The 17,463-nt window shown below is 43.7% G+C and overlaps 1 protein-coding gene across 1 annotated transcript in view; it reads left to right on the plus strand.

Annotated features, from left to right (window-relative positions):
• LOC139397811 (tyrosine-protein kinase Lck-like) overlaps positions 1-17,463 on the plus strand; it is a gene marked incomplete at its 3' end in the record, with an annotated part of 61,008 nt that extends 43,545 nt beyond the window's left edge. The window contains 2 exon segments of the mRNA XM_071144242.1: positions 15,533-15,664; positions 16,644-17,463. Of these exon segments, the coding sequence (XP_071000343.1) occupies positions 15,533-15,664; positions 16,644-16,846 (335 nt within the window).

A 17,463-nucleotide genomic window follows, 5' to 3' on the forward strand; every position in this document is an offset into this window, starting at 1 on the left:
CATCTATAGTCTAGTGGTGGACAGTAACATGTATAGTCTAGTGGTGGACAGTAACATGTATAGTGGTGGGCAGTAACATGTATAGTCTAGTGGTGGACAGTAACATGTATAGTCTAGTGGTGGACAGTAACATGTATAGTGGTGGACAGTTACATGTATAGTCTAGTGGTGGACAGTAACATGTATAGTCTAGTGGTGGACAGTAACATGTTTAGTGGTGGACAGGAACATGTATAGTCTAGTGGTGGACAGTAACATGTATAGTCTAGTGGTGGACAGTAACATCTATAGTCTAGTGGTGGACAGTAACATGTCTAGTGGTGGACAGTAACATCTATAGTCTAGTGGTGGACAGTAACATGTATAGTCTAGTGGTGGACAGTAACATGTTTAGTGGTGGACAGTAACATGTATAGTGGTGGACAGTAACATGTATAGTGGTGGACAGTAACATGTATAGTGGTGGGCAGTAACATGTATAGTCTAGTGGTGGACAGTAACATGTATAGTGGTGGACAGTAACATGTATAGTGGTGGACAGTAACATGTATAGTGGTGGACAGTAACATGTATAGTGGTGGACAGTAACATGTATAGTGGTGGGCAGTAACATGTATAGTCTAGTGGTGGACAGTGACATGTATAGTGGTGGGCAGTTACATGTATAGTGGTGGGCAGTAACATCTATAGTGGTGGGCAGTTACATGTATAGTCTAGTGGTGGACAGTAACATCTACAGTCTAGTGGTGGGCAGTAACATGTATAGTGGTGGACAGTAACATGTCTAGTGGTGGACAGTAACATCTATAGTCTAGTGGTGGACAGTAAAATGTATAGTCTAGTGGTGGACAGTAACATGTTTAGTGGTGGACAGTAACATGTATAGTGGTGGACAGTAACATGTATAGTGGTGGACAGTAACATGTATAGTGGTGGGCAGTAACATGTATAGTCTAGTGGTGGACAGTAACATGTATAGTGGTGGACAGTAACATGTATAGTGGTGGGCAGTAACATGTATAGTCTAGTGGTGGACAGTAACATGTATAGTGGTGGGCAGTAACATGTATAGTCTAGTGGTGGACAGTGACATGTATAGTGGTGGACAGTAACATGTATAGTGGTGGGCAGTAACATGTATAGTCTAGTGGTGGACAGTGACATGTATAGTGGTGGGCAGTAACATGTATAGTGGTGGACATTAACATGTATAGTGGTGGACAGTATCATGTGTAGTGGTGGACAGTAACATGTCTAGTGGTGGGCAGTAACATGTATAGTGGTGGACAGTAACATGTCTAGTGGTGGACAGTATCATGTGTAGTGGTGGACAGTAACATGTCTAGTGGTGGGCAGTAACATGTATAGTGGTGGACAGTAACATGTCTAGTGGTGGACAGTAACATCTATAGTCTAGTGGTGGACAGTAAAATGTATAGTCTAGTGGTGGACAGTGACATGTATAGTGGTGGGCAGTAACATGTATAGTGGTGGGCAGTAACATGTATAGTGGTGGGCAGTTACATGTATAGTCTAGTGGTGGACAGTAACATGTATAGTGGTGGACAGTAACATGTATAGTGGTGGGCAGTAACATGTATAGTCTAGTGGTGGACAGTGACATGTATAGTGGTGGGCAGTAACATGTATAGTGGTGGGCATTTACATGTATAGTCTAGTGGTGGACAGTCACATGTATAGTGGTGGACAGTATCATGTATAGTCTAGTGGTGGACAGTGACATGTATAGTCTAGTGGTGGACAGTAACATGTATAGTCTAGTGGTGGACAGTAACATGTTTAGTGGTGGACAGTCACATGTATAGTGGTGGACAGTAACATGTATAGTCTAGTGGTGGACAGTAACATGTATAGTCTAGTGGTGGACAGTAACATGTATAGTGGTGGACAGTAACATGTATAGTCTAGTGGTGGACAGTAACATGTATAGTCTAGTGGTGGACAGTAACATGTATAGTGGTGGGCAGTAACATGTATAGTCTAGTGGTGGACAGTAACATGTATAGTCTAGTGGTGGACAGTAACATGTATAGTGGTGGACAGTTACATGTATAGTCTAGTGGTGGACAGTAACATGTATAGTCTAGTGGTGGACAGTAACATGTTTAGTGGTGGACAGGAACATGTATAGTCTAGTGGTGGACAGTAACATCTATAGTCTAGTGGTGGACAGTATCATGTCTAGTGGTGGACAGTAACATGTCTAGTGGTGGACAGTAACATCTATAGTCTAGTGGTGGACAGTAACATGTATAGTGGTGGGCAGTAACATGTATAGTCTAGTGGTGGACAGTAACATGTATAGTCTAGTGGTGGACAGTAACATGTATAGTGGTGGACAGTTACATGTATAGTCTAGTGGTGGACAGTAACATGTATAGTCTAGTGGTGGACATTAACATGTTTAGTGGTGGACAGGAACATGTATAGTCTAGTGGTGGACAGTAACATGTATAGTCTAGTGGTGGACAGTAACATCTATAGTCTAGTGGTGGACAGTATCATGTCTAGTGGTGGACAGTAACATGTCTAGTGGTGGACAGTAACATCTATAGTCTAGTGGTGGACAGTAACATGTATAGTCTAGTGGTGGACAGTAACATGTTTAGTGGTGGACAGTAACATGTATAGTGGTGGACAGTAACATGTATAGTGGTGGACAGTAACATGTATAGTGGTGGGCAGTAACATGTATAGTCTAGTGGTGGACAGTAACATGTATAGTGGTGGACAGTAACATGTATAGTGGTGGACAGTAACATGTATAGTGGTGGACAGTAACATGTATAGTGGTGGACAGTAACATGTATAGTGGTGGGCAGTAACATGTATAGTCTAGTGGTGGACAGTGACATGTATAGTGGTGGGCAGTTACATGTATAGTGGTGGGCAGTAACATCTATAGTGGTGGGCAGTTACATGTATAGTCTAGTGGTGGACAGTAACATCTATAGTCTAGTGGTGGGCAGTAACATGTATAGTGGTGGACAGTAACATGTCTAGTGGTGGACAGTAACATCTATAGTCTAGTGGTGGACAGTAAAATGTATAGTCTAGTGGTGGACAGTAACATGTTTAGTGGTGGACAGTAACATGTATAGTGGTGGACAGTAACATGTATAGTGGTGGACAGTAACATGTATAGTGGTGGGCAGTAACATGTATAGTCTAGTGGTGGACAGTAACATGTATAGTGGTGGACAGTAACATGTATAGTGGTGGGCAGTAACATGTATAGTCTAGTGGTGGACAGTAACATGTATAGTGGTGGACAGTAACATGTATAGTGGTGGACAGTGACATGTATAGTGGTGGACAGTAACATGTATAGTGGTGGACAGTAACATGTATAGTGGTGGGCAGTAACATGTATAGTCTAGTGGTGGACAGTGACATGTATAGTGGTGGGCAGTTACATGTATAGTGGTGGGCAGTAACATCTATAGTGGTGGTCAGTTACATGTATAGTCTAGTGGTGGACAGTAACATGTATAGTGGTGGACAGTAACATGTATAGTGGTGGACAGTAACATGTATAGTGGTGGGCAGTAACATCTATAGTCTAGTGGTGGACAGTGACATGTATAGTGGTGGGCAGTTACATGTATAGTGGTGGGCAGTAACATCTATAGTGGTGGGCAGTTACATGTCTAGTGGTGGACAGTAACATCTATAGTCTAGTGGTGGGCAGTAACATGTATAGTGGTGGACAGTAACATGTCTAGTGGTGGACAGTAACATGTATAGTCTAGTGGTGGACAGTGACATGTATAGTGGTGGACAGTAACATGTATAGTGGTGGACATTAACATGTATAGTGGTGGACAGTATCATGTGTAGTGGTAGACAGTAACATGTCTAGTGGTGGGCAGTAACATGTATAGTGGTGGACAGTAACATGTCTAGTGGTGGACAGTAACATCTATAGTCTAGTGGTGGACAGTAAAATGTATAGTCTAGTGGTGGACAGTGACATGTATAGTGGTGGGCAGTAACATGTATAGTGGTGGGCAGTAACATGTATAGTGGTGGGCAGTTACATGTATAGTCTAGTGGTGGACAGTAACATGTATAGTGGTGGACAGTAACATGTATAGTGGTGGGCAGTAACATGTATAGTCTAGTGGTGGACAGTGACATGTATAGTGGTGGGCAGTAACATGTATAGTGGTGGGCAGTAACATGTATAGTGGTGGGCATTTACATGTATAGTCTAGTGGTGGACAGTCACATGTATAGTGGTGGACAGTAACATGTATAGTCTAGTGGTGGACAGTGACATGTATAGTCTAGTGGTGGACAGTAACATGTATAGTCTAGTGGTGGACAGTAACATGTTTAGTGGTGGACAGTCACATGTATAGTGGTGGACAGTAACATGTATAGTCTAGTGGTGGACAGTAACATGTATAGTCTAGTGGTGGACAGTAACATGTATAGTGGTGGACAGTAACATGTATAGTCTAGTGGTGGACAGTAACATGTATAGTCTAGTGGTGGACAGTAACATGTATAGTGGTGGGCAGTAACATGTATAGTCTAGTGGTGGACAGTAACATGTATAGTCTAGTGGTGGACAGTAACATGTATAGTGGTGGACAGTTACATGTATAGTCTAGTGGTGGACAGTAACATGTATAGTCTAGTGGTGGACAGTAACATGTTTAGTGGTGGACAGGAACATGTATAGTCTAGTGGTGGACAGTAACATGTATAGTCTAGTGGTGGACAGTAACATCTATAGTCTAGTGGTGGACAGTATCATGTCTAGTGGTGGACAGTAACATGTCTAGTGGTGGACAGTAACATCTATAGTCTAGTGGTGGACAGTAACATGTATAGTCTAGTGGTGGACAGTAACATGTATAGTGGTGGGCAGTAACATGTATAGTCTAGTGGTGGACAGTAACATGTATAGTCTAGTGGTGGACAGTAACATGTATAGTGGTGGACAGTTACATGTATAGTCTAGTGGTGGACAGTAACATGTATAGTCTAGTGGTGGACAGTAACATGTTTAGTGGTGGACAGGAACATGTATAGTCTAGTGGTGGACAGTAACATGTATAGTCTAGTGGTGGACAGTAACATCTATAGTCTAGTGGTGGACAGTAACATGTCTAGTGGTGGACAGTAACATCTATAGTCTAGTGGTGGACAGTAACATGTATAGTCTAGTGGTGGACAGTAACATGTTTAGTGGTGGACAGTAACATGTATAGTGGTGGACAGTAACATGTATAGTGGTGGACAGTAACATGTATAGTGGTGGGCAGTAACATGTATAGTCTAGTGGTGGACAGTAACATGTATAGTGGTGGACAGTAACATGTATAGTGGTGGACAGTAACATGTATAGTGGTGGACAGTAACATGTATAGTGGTGGACAGTAACATGTATAGTGGTGGGCAGTAACATGTATAGTCTAGTGGTGGACAGTGACATGTATAGTGGTGGGCAGTTACATGTATAGTGGTGGGCAGTAACATCTATAGTGGTGGGCAGTTACATGTATAGTCTAGTGGTGGACAGTAACATCTACAGTCTAGTGGTGGGCAGTAACATGTATAGTGGTGGACAGTAACATGTCTAGTGGTGGACAGTAACATCTATAGTCTAGTGGTGGACAGTAAAATGTATAGTCTAGTGGTGGACAGTAACATGTTTAGTGGTGGACAGTAACATGTATAGTGGTGGACAGTAACATGTATAGTGGTGGACAGTAACATGTATAGTGGTGGGCAGTAACATGTATAGTCTAGTGGTGGACAGTAACATGTATAGTGGTGGACAGTAACATGTATAGTGGTGGGCAGTAACATGTATAGTCTAGTGGTGGACAGTAACATGTATAGTGGTGGGCAGTAACATGTATAGTCTAGTGGTGGACAGTGACATGTATAGTGGTGGGCAGTTACATGTATAGTGGTGGGCAGTAACATCTATAGTGGTGGTCAGTTACATGTATAGTCTAGTGGTGGACAGTAACATCTATAGTCTAGTGGTGGGCAGTAACATGTATAGTGGTGGACAGTAACATGTCTAGTGGTGGACAGTAACATGTATAGTCTAGTGGTGGACAGTGACATGTATAGTGGTGGACAGTAACATGTATAGTGGTGGACATTAACATGTATAGTCTAGTGGTGGACAGTATCATGTGTAGTGGTGGACAGTAACATGTCTAGTGGTGGGCAGTAACATGTATAGTGGTGGACAGTAACATGTCTAGTGGTGGACAGTAACATCTATAGTCTAGTGGTGGACAGTAAAATGTATAGTCTAGTGGTGGACAGTGACATGTATAGTGGTGGGCAGTAACATGTATAGTGGTGGGCAGTAACATGTATAGTGGTGGGCAGTTACATGTATAGTCTAGTGGTGGACAGTAACATGTATAGTGGTGGACAGTAACATGTATAGTGGTGGGCAGTAACATGTATAGTCTAGTGGTGGACAGTGACATGTATAGTGGTGGGCAGTAACATGTATAGTGGTGGGCAGTAACATGTATAGTGGTGGGCATTTACATGTATAGTCTAGTGGTGGACAGTCACATGTATAGTGGTGGACAGTAACATGTATAGTCTAGTGGTGGACAGTGACATGTATAGTCTAGTGGTGGACAGTAACATGTATAGTCTAGTGGTGGACAGTAACATGTTTAGTGGTGGACAGTCACATGTATAGTGGTGGACAGTAACATGTATAGTCTAGTGGTGGACAGTAACATGTATAGTCTAGTGGTGGACAGTAACATGTATAGTGGTGGACAGTAACATGTATAGTCTAGTGGTGGACAGTAACATGTATAGTGGTGGGCAGTAACATGTATAGTCTAGTGGTGGACAGTAACATGTATAGTCTAGTGGTGGAGAGTAACATGTATAGTGGTGGACAGTTACATGTATAGTCTAGTGGTGGACAGTAACATGTATAGTCTAGTGGTGGACAGTAACATGTTTAGTGGTGGACAGGAACATGTATAGTCTAGTGGTGGACAGTAACATGTATAGTCTAGTGGTTGGACAGTAACATCTATAGTCTAGTGGTGGACAGTATCATGTCTAGTGGTGGACAGTAACATGTCTAGTGGTGGACAGTAACATCTATAGTCTAGTGGTGGACAGTAACATGTATAGTCTAGTGGTGGACAGTAACATGTTTAGTGGTGGACAGTAACATGTATAGTGGTGGACAGTAACATGTATAGTGGTGGACAGTAACATGTATAGTGGTGGGCAGTAACATGTATAGTCTAGTGGTGGACAGTAACATGTATAGTGGTGGACAGTAACATGTATAGTGGTGGACAGTAACATGTATAGTGGTGGACAGTAACATGTATAGTGGTGGACAGTAACATGTATAGTGGTGGGCAGTAACATGTATAGTCTAGTGGTGGACAGTGACATGTATAGTGGTGGGCAGTTACATGTATAGTGGTGGGCAGTAACATCTATAGTGGTGGGCAGTTACATGTATAGTCTAGTGGTGGACAGTAACATCTATAGTCTAGTGGTGGGCAGTAACATGTATAGTGGTGGACAGTAACATGTCTAGTGGTGGACAGTAACATGTATAGTCTAGTGGTGGACAGTGACATGTATAGTGGTGGACAGTAACATGTATAGTGGTGGACATTAACATGTATAGTCTAGTGGTGGACAGTATCATGTGTAGTGGTGGACAGTAACATGTCTAGTGGTGGGCAGTAACATGTATAGTGGTGGACAGTAACATGTTTAGTGGTGGACAGTAACATGTATAGTGGTGGACAGTAACATCTATAGTCTAGTGGTGGACAGTAGAATGTATAGTCTAGTGGTGGAGAGTGACATGTATAGTGGTGGGCAGTAACATGTATAGTGGTGGGCAGTAACATGTATAGTGGTGGGCAGTTACATGTATAGTCTAGTGGTGGACAGTAACATGTATAGTGGTGGACAGTAACATGTATAGTGGTGGGCAGTAACATGTATAGTCTAGTTGTGGACAGTGACATGTACAGTGGTGGGCAGTAACATGTATAGTGGTGGGCAGTAACATGTATAGTGGTGGGCATTTACATGTATAGTCTAGTGGTGGACAGTCACATGTATAGTGGTGGACAGTAACATGTATAGTCTAGTGGTGGACAGTGACATGTATAGTCTAGTGGTGGACAGTAACATGTATAGTCTAGTGGTGGACAGTAACATGTTTAGTGGTGGACAGTCACATGTATAGTGGTGGACAGTAACATGTATAGTCTAGTGGTGGACAGTAACATGTATAGTCTAGTGGTGGACAGTAACATGTATAGTGGTGGACAGTAACATGTATAGTCTAGTGGTGGACAGTAACATGTATAGTGGTGGGCAGTAACATGTATAGTCTAGTGGTGGACAGTAACATGTATAGTCTAGTGGTGGACAGTAACATGTATAGTGGTGGACAGTTACATGTATAGTCTAGTGGTGGACAGTAACATGTATAGTCTAGTGGTGGACAGTAACATGTTTAGTGGTGGACAGGAACATGTATAGTCTAGTGGTGGACAGTAACATGTTTAGTGTTGGACAGTAACATGTATAGTGGTGGGCAGTTACATGTATAGTCTAGTGGTGGACAGTAACATGTTTAGTGGTGGACAGTAACATGTATAGTGGTGGACAGTAACATGTATAGTCTAGTGGTGGAGAGTAACATGTATAGTCTAGTGGTGGACAGTAACATGTATAGTGGTGGACAGTAACATGTATAGTGGTGGACAGCAACATGTATAGTGGTGGACAGTAACATGTATAGTCTAGTGGTGGACAGTAACATGTATAGTGGTGGACAGTAACATGTATAGTGGTGGACAGCAACATGTATAGTGGTGGACAGTAACATGTATAGTGGTGGGCAGTAACATGTATAGTGGTGGACAGTAACATGTCTAGTGGTGGTCAGTAACATGTTTAGTGGTGGACAGTAACATGTCTAGTGATGGACAGTAGCATGTCTAGTGGTGGACAGTAACATGTCTAGAGGTGGACAGTAACATCTATAGTCTAGTGGTGGACAGTAACATGTATAGTGGTGGACAGTAACATGTATAGTGGTGGACAGTAACATGTATAGTGGTGGACAGTAACATGTTTAGTGGTGGACAGTAACATGTTTAGAGTTGGACAGTAACATGTCTAGTGGTGGACAGTAACATGTATAGTGGTGGACAGTAACATGTATAGTCTAGTGGTGGACAGTAACATGTATAGTGGTGGACAGTAACATGTATAGTGGTGGGCAGTTACATGTATAGTGGTGGGCAGTAACATGTATAGTCTAGTGGTGGACAGTAACATGTATAGTCTAGTGGTGGACAGTAACATTTGTAGTGGTGGACAGTAACATGTATAGTGGTGGGCAGTAACATGTATAGTGGTGGACAGTAACATGTATAGTCTAGTGGTGGACAGTATCATGTATAGTCTAGTGGTGGACAGTAACATGTATAGTGGTGGACAGCAACATGTATAGTGGTGGACAGTAACATGTTTAGTGGTGGACAGTAACATGTATATTGGTGGACAGTAACATGTCTAGTGGTGGACAGTAACATGTATAGTGGTGGACAGTAACATGTCTAGTGGTGGACAGTAACATGTTTAGTGGTGGACAGTAACATGATTAGTGGTGGACAGTAACATGTCTAGTGGTGGACAGTAACATGTATAGTCTAGTGGTGGACAGTAACATGTATAGTGGTGGGCAGTAACATGTATAGTGGTGGACAGTAACATGTCTAGTGGTGGACAGTAACATGTATAGTGGTGGACAGTAACATGTCTAGTGGTGGACAGTAACATGTCTAGTGGTGGACAGTAACATGTTTAGTGGTGGACAGTAACATGTATATTGGTGGACAGTAACATGTCTAGTGGTGGACAGTAATATGTCTAGTGGTGGACAGTAACATGTATAGTCTAGTGGTGGACAGTAACATGTATAGTGGTGGACAGTAACATGTATAGTGGTGGACAGTAACATGTCTAGTGGTGGACAGTAACATGTATAGTGGTGGACAGTAACATGTATAGTGGTGGACAGTAACATGTCTAGTGGTGGACAGTAACATGTTTAGTGGTGGACAGTAACATGTATAGTGGTGGACAGTAACATGTCTAGTGGTGGACAGTAACATGTTTAGTGGTGGACAGTAACATGTCTAGTGGTGGACAGTAACATGTATAGTCTAGTGGTGGACAGTAACATGTATAGTGGTGGACAGTAACATGTATAGTGGTGGACAGTAACATGTCTAGTGGTGGACAGTAACATGTTTAGTGGTGGACAGTAACATGTCTAGTGGTGGACAGTAACATGTATAGTCTAGTGGTGGACAGTAACATGTATAGTCTAGTGGTGGACAGTAACATGTATAGTGGTGGACAGTAACATGTATAGTGGTGGACAGTAACATGTCTAGTGGTGGACAGTAACATGTATAGTCTAGTGGTGGACAGTAACATGTATAGTGGTGGACAGTAGCATGTCAATTGGTGGACAGTAACATGTATAGTCTAGTGGTGGACAGTAACATGTATAGTGGTGGACAGTAACATGTCTAGTGGTGGACAGTAACATGTTTAGTGGTGGACAGGAACATGTTTAGTGGTGGACAGTAACATGTATAGTGGTGGACAGTAACATGTATAGTCTAGTGGTGGACAGTAACATGTTTAGTGGTGGACAGTAACATGTATAGTGGTGGACAGTAACATGTATAGTGGTGGACAGTAACATGTATAGTCTAGTGGTGGACAGTAACATGTATAGTGGTGGACAGTAACATGTATAGTGGTGGACAGCAACATGTATAGTGGTGGACAGTAACATGTATAGTGGTGGGCAGTAACATGTATAGTGGTGGACAGTAACATGTCTAGTGGTGGTCAGTAACATGTTTAGTGGTGGACAGTAACATGTCTAGTGATGGACAGTAACATGTCTAGTGGTGGACAGTAACATGTCTAGAGGTGGACAGTAACATCTATAGTCTAGTGGTGGACAGTAACATGTATAGTGGTGGACAGTAACATGTATAGTGGTGGACAGTAACATGTATAGTGGTGGACAGTAACATGTTTAGTGGTGGACAGTAACATGTTTAGAGTTGGACAGTAACATGTCTAGTGGTGGACAGTAACATGTATAGTGGTGGACAGTAACATGTATAGTCTAGTGGTGGACAGTAACATGTATAGTGGTGGACAGTAACATGTATAGTGGTGGGCAGTTACATGTATAGTGGTGGGCAATAACATGTATAGTCTAGTGGTGGACAGTAACATGTATAGTCTAGTGGTGGACAGTAACATGTGTAGTGGTGGACAGTAACATGTATAGTGGTGGGCAGTAACATGTATAGTGGTGGACAGTAACATGTATAGTCTAGTGGTGGACAGTATCATGTATAGTGGTGGACAGCAACATGTATAGTGGTGGACAGTAACATGTTTAGTGGTGGACAGTAACATGTATATTGGTGGACAGTAACATGTCTAGTGGTGGACAGTAACATGTATAGTGGTGGACAGTAACATGTCTAGTGGTGGACAGTAACATGTTTAGTGGTGGACAGTAACATGATTAGTGGTGGACAGTAACATGTCTAGTGGTGGACAGTAACATGTATAGTCTAGTGGTGGACAGTAACATGTATAGTGGTGGGCAGTAACATGTATAGTGGTGGGCAGTAACATGTATAGTGGTGGACAGTAACATGTATAGTCTAGTGGTGGACAGTAACATGTATAGTGGTGGACAGCAACATGTATAGTGGTGGACAGTAACATGTTTAGTGGTGGACAGTAACATGTATATTGGTGGACAGTAACATGTCTAGTGGTGGACAGTAACATGTATAGTGGTGGACAGTAACATGTCTAGTGGTGGACAGTAACATGTTTAGTGGTGGACAGTAACATGATTAGTGGTGGACAGTAACATGTCTAGTGGTGGACAGTAACATGTATAGTCTAGTGGTGGACAGTAACATGTATAGTGGTGGGCAGTAACATGTATAGTGGTGGACAGTAACATGTCTAGTGGTGGACAGTAACATGTATAGTGGTGGACAGTAACATGTCTAGTGGTGGACAGTAACATGTCTAGTGGTGGACAGTAACATGTTTAGTGGTGGACAGTAACATGTATATTGGTGGACAGTAACATGTCTAGTGGTGGACAGTAACATGTCTAGTGGTGGACAGTAACATGTATAGTCTAGTGGTGGACAGTAACATGTATAGTGGTGGACAGTAACATGTATAGTGGTGGACAGTAACATGTCTAGTGGTGGACAGTAACATGTATAGTGGTGGACAGTAACATGTATAGTGGTGGACAGTAACATGTCTAGTGGTGGACAGTAACATGTTTAGTGGTGGACAGTAACATGTATAGTGGTGGACAGTAACATGTCTAGTGGTGGACAGTAACATGTTTAGTGGTGGACAGTAACATGTCTAGTGGTGGACAGTAACATGTATAGTCTAGTGGTGGACAGTAACATGTATAGTGGTGGACAGTAACATGTATAGTGGTGGACAGTAACATGTCTAGTGGTGGACAGTAACATGTTTAGTGGTGGACAGTAACATGTCTAGTGGTGGACAGTAACATGTATAGTCTAGTGGTGGACAGTAACATGTATAGTCTAGTGGTGGACAGTAACATGTATAGTGGTGGACAGTAACATGTATAGTGGCGGACAGTAACATGTCTAGTGGTGGACAGTAACATGTATAGTCTAGTGGTGGACAGTAACATGTATAGTGGTGGACAGTAACATGTATAGTGGTGGACAGTAACATGTCTAGTGGTGGACAGTAACATGTTTAGTGGTGGACAGTAACATGTTTAGTGGTGGACAGTAACATGTATAGTGGTGGACAATAACATGTATAGTCTAGTGGTGGACAGTAACATGTTTAGTGGTGGACAGTAACATGTATAGTGGTGGACAGTAACATGTATAGTGGTGGACAGTAACATGTCTAGTGGTGGACAGTAACATGTATAGTCTAGTGGTGGACAGTAACATGTATAGTGGTGGGCAGTAACATGTATAGTGGTGGACAGTAACATGTCTAGTGGTGGACAGTAACATGTTTAGTGGTGGACAGTAACATGTCTAGTGGTGGACAGTAACATGTATAGTGGTGGACAGTAACATGTATAGTCTAGTGGTGGACAGTACCATGTATAGTGGTGGACAGTAACATGTATAGTGGTGGACAGTAACATGTCTAGTGGTGGACAGTAACATGTTTAGTGGTGGACAGTAACATGTTTAGTCTAGTGGTGGACAGTAACATGTATAGTGGTGGACAGTAACATGTATAGTCTAGTGGTGGACAGTAACGTGTAGTGGTGGACAGTAACATGTATAGTGGTGGACAGTAACATGTATAGTGGTGGACAGTTGATATCTTAGTTGATAAAAATGGCTGGGATTCAATCCAATTGCACTTTGTCAACAATGTGCCATTTAAGAACATTTTCGGTTAAGGCCGACATATGTTCAGCATTTACCATGAGTGAGTTGTCTGTGACAGCATTTATCTGTGAGTGCGTAGTCCGTGACAGCATTTATCCGTGACTGCGTAGTCCGTGACAGCATTTATCTGTGTCTGCGTTGTCCTTCACTGCGTTGTCCGTGACAGCATTTATCTGTGTCTGCCTTGTCCTTCACTGCGTTGTCCGTGACAGCATTTATCTGTGACTGCCTTGTCCTTCACAGCGTAGTCCATGACAGCATTTATCTGTGACTGCGTTGTCCTTCACTGCGTTGTCCGTGACAGCATTTATCTGTGTCTGCGTAGTCCGTGACAGCATTTATCTGTGTCTGCGTTGTCTGTGACAGCATTTATCTGTGTCTGCGTTGTCCTTCACTGCGTTGTCCGTGACAGCATTTATCTGTGACTGCGTTGTCCTTCACTGCGTTGTCCGTGACAGCATTTAACTGTGACTGCGTTGTCCGTGACAGCATTTATCTGTGACTGCGTTGTCTGTGACAGCATTTACCCGTGAATGCGTGGTCCTTCACTGCGTTGTACGTGACAGCATTTACCCGTGACTGCGTGGTCCTTCACTGCGTTATACGTGACAGCATTTACCCGTGACTGCGTGGTCCGTGACAGCATTTATCCGTGACTGCATTGTCCGTGAAAGCAGGAACATTGCCTTTAAAACATTGACAATAAGACGCGATCAGATTGAATCCAGGCCTTAGATGATAGCGTAGGTCATTACCTGTGAGGTTTGTCCATTCTGGTTTAGATAAAAGTTACAGAAAAGGAGAAAAATATAACTACATATGTGCAAATACCCCAACGTGTCTGACTGTTAACTGATTGTTGCTGATTGTGACTTTTGAGAGCTAGTGAGAACAGAGAGGTTATACTCAGGATGAGATATTCAGCTGACATCAATGAGCAACCAGATATAACTATCGCTGTTCTGATTCATTAAGACATCTAGAATTAGATATGTGTTTTTGGTTGTTGACTCAATTAGACCATACCCATTTCAAGTTTATATTTCACCCAAAATAAAAAAGTTATTTCACAATATTTAGGCAAGTTAGCTGGCTATCTAATCTCTCCTGCTTTGTAATGGACCCCTTTGCTTATCTCGAAACTAAATTAATTGCCGTTGCTATGACATTTATCTGTGGTTCCGTTCTAGATAAGTATCTTTTTTCTCAGTGAGAATGTAACATTATGGCTCTCTTTCTCTCTATCTCTCTCTCTCTCTCTCTCTCTCTGTCTCTCTCTCTCTCCCTCTCTCCCTCCCCCTCTCTCTCTCTCTCTCTCTGTCTCTCTCTCTCTCTCTCTCTCTCTCTCTCTCTCCCTCTCTCCCCCCCTCTCTCTCTCTGTCTCTCTGTCTCTCTCTCTCTCTCTCTCTCTCTGTCTCTCTGTCTCTCTGTCTCTCTCTCTCTCTCTCTCTCTCTCTCTCTCTCTCTCTCTCTCTCTCTCTCTCTCTCTCTCTGTCTCTCTCTCTCTCTGTCTCTCTCTCTCTCTCTCTCTCTCTCTCCCCCTCTCTCCCTCCCCCTCTGTCTCTCTCTCTCTCCCTCTCTCTCTCTCTCTCTCTCTGTCTCTCTCTCTTTCTCTCTCTCTCTCTCTCTCTCTCTCTCTCTCTCTCTCTCTTCAATTCAAAAGGCTTTATTGGCATGGGGAAAATCATGTTAACATTGCCAAAGCAAGTGAAATAGATAATAAACAAAAGTGAAATAAACAATATAAAATGAACAGTAAACATTACACTGACAGAAGTTCCAAAGGAATAGAAACATTACAAAAGTCATATTATATATATACAGTGTTGTAACGATGTGCAGATAGTTAAAGTACAAAAGGGAAAATAAATAAACACATGAATATGGGTTGTACAACGTGTAACACCTATGCATGTTATGGATCACATGTTATGGATCGTCATTTCTCTCTTTCTCTCCCTCCCTCTTTCTCACACCAGGTGCTAAGTTTCCCATTAAGTGGACAGCTCCGGAGGCCATCAACTTTGGAACGTTCAGTATAAAGTCAGACGTCTGGTCTTTCGGCATCCTGCTGACTGAGATAGTTACCTATGGAAGAATACCCTATCCAGGTAAAAGCACAGACAGGAATGGCTGAGACAGGGCCCAAACCACAGACAGGAATGGCTGAGACAGGGCCCAAACCACAGACAGGAATGGCTGAGACAGGGCCCAAACCACAGACAGGAGTGGCTGAGACAGGGCCAAACCACAGACAGGAGTGGCTGAGACAGGGCCCAAACCACAGACAGGAATGGCTGAGACAGGGCCCAAACCACAGACAGGAATGGCTGAGACAGGGCCCAAACCACAGACAGGAATGGCTGAGACAGGGCCCAAACCACAGACAGGAGTGGCTGAGACAGGGCCCAAACCACAGACAGTAGTGGCTGAGACAGGGCCCAAACCACAGACAGGAGTGGCTGAGACAGGGCCCAAACCACAGACAGGAATGGCTGAGACAGGGCCCAAACCACAGACAGGAATGGCTGAGACAGGGCCCAAACCACAGACAGTAGTGGCTGAGACAGGGCCCAAACCACAGACAGGAATGGCTGAGACAGGGCCCAAACCACAGACAGGAATGGCTGAGACAGGGCCCAAACCACAGACAGGAGTGGCTGAGACAGGGCTTCAACCACAGACAGGAGTGGCTGAGACAGGGCTCCAAACCACAGACAGGAATGGCTGAGACAGGGCCCAAACCACAGACAGCAGTGGCTGAGACAGGGCTCCAAACAGACAGTCATCAGCAACACCACTAGACCAGACCTGGGCACCAGGAATATCCTTTCTCTCTCTTAACACCCCCTCCCTCCCTCCCTCCCTCCCTCCCTCCCTCCCTCCCTCCCTCCCTCCCTCCCTCCCTCCCTCCCTCCCTCCCTCCCTCCCTCTCTCCACCCCTCCCCCCTCCCTCCATCCCTCCCTCCCTCTCTCCCTTCCTCCCTCTCTCTTCTCCCTCCCTCCCTCCCTCCCTCCCTCCGCCCCTCCATCCCTCCATTCCCCTCTCCCTCCCTCTCTCCCTCCCTCCCTCTCTCTCTCCCTCCCCAGGTATTACGAACCCTGATGTGATTCGTAACCTGGACAGGTGTTACAGGATGCCCTGTCCGGAGGGTTGTCCTGAGGAACTATATGACCTCATGATGACCTGCTGGAAGGAGAGACCAGAGGAACGGCCCACCTTCGAACACCTGCAGGAAACTCTCAATGACTTCTTCATCGCCACTGAGGGACAATACGAGATGCAGATCTGACAGTGAACTCAAAGTCATCATTCAATGCATCTGTCAAAGCCACCCCCCCCCCCCCCCAGGACTAATGTCAACGTTTAAAAGTTATTGTTGTAACGCTCGAGGAACACATGGAAATTTCATCTCTACATCCTTACATGTCCATAGTACGAGATGCAGCCCTGATTGAACCAAGCCATGACGTAGTGAGATTGGCCTGGTTGGCCCATGTTTACTCAACACAGATCTACTCGAGTTGCTGCCTGGAACCTAAAGCTAAAAAAGACCATGTGAAAAGATAAGAAAATATCAAAGCCAGGACAGTTTGTTTCGGGTCGGCACAGCGGTGTGAAAAGAGTACGACTTTTTCACACCACAGTCCGAGATTCAGCCCTGAGACTGGTTCATTAATACAAGAGGACGGCAATGGAAACCTCACAGAGTTTGAAGTAGAAAGAGACTCCTGCATCTGACTGCACTTATTTACGTCGGTCCTCTTGTCTGTTAAGGACTTGTTGCATTGCCATAGAGAGATACATGGATTTAAACAGACAGACTGATGAAACGAGACAAAACGAGAGGCCAATGGATTGACCAAGATGACGATATGAGACCGATAGAGACACAAACTGATCCTGAGA

This window comes from Oncorhynchus clarkii, unplaced genomic scaffold (genome assembly GCF_045791955.1).
Source record: "Oncorhynchus clarkii lewisi isolate Uvic-CL-2024 unplaced genomic scaffold, UVic_Ocla_1.0 unplaced_contig_11888_pilon_pilon, whole genome shotgun sequence".
In the NCBI taxonomy this organism is placed as follows: Eukaryota; Metazoa; Chordata; class Actinopteri; order Salmoniformes; family Salmonidae; genus Oncorhynchus; species Oncorhynchus clarkii.